Source organism: Sphaeroforma arctica, assembly GCF_001186125.1.
Source record: "Sphaeroforma arctica JP610 unplaced genomic scaffold supercont1.1761, whole genome shotgun sequence".
Lineage (NCBI taxonomy): Eukaryota > Ichthyosporea > Ichthyophonida > Sphaeroforma > Sphaeroforma arctica.
In genome coordinates, this window is record NW_014038797.1 from 1 (window position 1) to 2,439 (window position 2,439).

The 2,439-nt window shown below is 41.9% G+C and overlaps 1 protein-coding gene across 1 annotated transcript in view; it reads left to right on the top strand.

The window, feature by feature from the left end:
• Positions 1-353: 353 nt before the first annotated feature.
• The window catches only part of SARC_11567 (TK protein kinase), a gene marked incomplete at both ends in the record, with an annotated part of 11,007 nt that continues 8,921 nt past the window's right edge, over positions 354-2,439 (top strand). The window contains 4 exons of the mRNA XM_014294344.1: positions 354-465; positions 1,035-1,129; positions 1,464-1,662; positions 2,218-2,402. Of these exons, the coding sequence (XP_014149819.1) occupies positions 354-465; positions 1,035-1,129; positions 1,464-1,662; positions 2,218-2,402 (591 nt within the window). The remainder of the gene's footprint in view (positions 466-1,034; positions 1,130-1,463; positions 1,663-2,217; positions 2,403-2,439) is intronic.

The window sequence follows — 2,439 nt, forward strand, 5'->3', positions numbered from 1 at the left end:
GTGTGTGTGTGTGTGTGTGTGTGTGTGTGTGTAAAACAGATGACTGGCATGAAGCCTCCGCATTGTTTTCTTATGCTTGAGGCTGTTTTTCTCATCTGTTAGTACCTTCTTCCCCAAACAGTACAACTTATTTTTCACCCCTACTACTTTTGATGTTATTAGCGGAGACTTATTTTCTCATAAAGTTTATTTCCTCATGCTTAAGGCTTATTTTCTCATGCTTAGGGCTTATTTTCTCATGCTTAAGGCTTGTTTTCTCATGCTTAAGGCTTATTTTCTCATACTTTGCTACCTGCTTTCTCGTACATCACAACATGCTCCTCACCTCGTCCTACATATGATGTTATGAACAGTTAACGCGTCTGCCGCTCAATCAGAACTTGAGGAGAATGTACAGGATATCTTTTCTCGAGAATATCAGATGAGTGATACAAGCGTGGATCTGATTTCTGTCAAGCCGGGAAGGTACTTACCATTTTTGACACATTTACAACACATTTGGAATGTTTTATATTAAATGTGGGATACCAGTATCGATGTGAGGTCGGTCCAACAGGAAGGTAGTTACCTTGTGCGATATATTTGCGACATATTTGTAATATTTTTGTATTATATTGTATTTTGTGTTATATTGGAGACACAAGCGTTGATGTGATGTTGGTCCTGTGGGTGACTTTGTTGCAAATCGGCGGCGCATTTGCGACACATTTGCGACATTTATATCAATGGTCTCACCAACTCGAATTCCAGTTGCCACCACTAGCCTCTGACGTATTTAACTTCTAAAACCCTAAAACCCTAAAACAACACTAACATCAATAGCCATCAATTTGAATTACAAGATTTTAAGCTTTCCCTTCACTTTCGCACTGTGACATCGTCCAGTTCACCTCAACGTTTTGGTATTTGGATTTAAACATCCTTAGGGTTTAGCATTTTTAGGGTTTGGCGTTTTTAGAATTTAGCGTTTTTAGGGTTTTAGCATTTTGCTTCTTCACCTCAACGTCTTGGCCCTTTCCATTCCTTTCGCACAGTGTCATAGTGGAGTTCGTGACCAGTATGCAAGAGGAACGTTTGGCGGAGATTCTGGGCAATGAGATGGTTATCGCCGAGTTGATCAGCGAACTCGGTAGGTATAAGTGTAGCACGTTTCATTTGTCTTGTTGATATTTGTCCTGAATACGGTTAGCAAATGAGGGTTTTTTAGGGTCTAGGGTTTTAGATTGAAGGTATCATCGTGGCCTCCTATGAGGCCAAGGTAGCATAGTTTAATATACCGAGAACTGGGACTATTCTCAACTTCTCTGAATCATGCATACGCACATACACACCCCCACCCCCCCCCCCCATACCACTACTTGATAAATGCACAACCACAACAGACATACACACACCCACTACTTAACGAAGACTCAATTACATAGGTCATTGATATAACCCACATTACCACTACCCGTGCACAGGAGTGCTATCCTTCTCAATGGGTGGCAACGAGACAGTTGTTGACGTTGAAGTGTTACCTACGCCATCGCCAAACAACACGCCCAGCACCCCGAAGGTGCCACTGGGCGTTGTCATAGCCATTGTTGCGGGCGTGAGTTTGTTCCTGCTGCTTGTGCTGGTGATCGTCCTGGTGGTTCTCAAGAACTACTGGAAGAAACAGTAAGTCTGGTAATAGACAGATAGTTTATTTTTAGAAATATAGTCTATTTATAGAACGGTAGGTTATTTATAGAACAGTGGGAGCCTTGTTTAGAGTGCTGGTGATAGTATAAAGGTGTCGCTGGGAGTGGTCATAGCCATTGTGGCAGGTGTGCGTGTATTCCTGCATCTTGTGCCGGTGATCGTCCTGGTTTTCTTGGAGAAACAGTATAAAACCTAAAAATTGGTCTATAAATAGAACGGTGGTCTATTTATAGAACGGCAACGTATATATATTAGATATAGAACGGTGGCCTATATATATGTATATATTGTGATAGCAAAGTTCAGGCCTAAGTAATACAAATGTTGCTACGTCTTTGTATGTACCTCATATACGCTCATATATATATACATGTACTACCCCGAGTAAAAGCAGAGCTACACCAACATACACAGACACAACAAACATATACTTGCACAGACACACACAAACACAAACATATACTTGCATGGCCATAGTCTTATACCTACAACCATACACAGTTTTATATACATCTGCTCCTTCTCTCTCAGTCACGAGCCAGACACAGCAAAGATCATTGAGAAGCTCAAAAAACAGCACATGTGGACTGAGGCACATGACACAAATGCGTCAGAGACACTCCGCGCGTTTAAACAGAGCCAGGAGAACAAAGGGTGGCTACCCCGGACTGCGTTCACACTCCTCGAACGTATTGGTGGGGGTGCTTACGGCGATGGTATGTTCACATGTAGGTATCACGTGTATATATATAT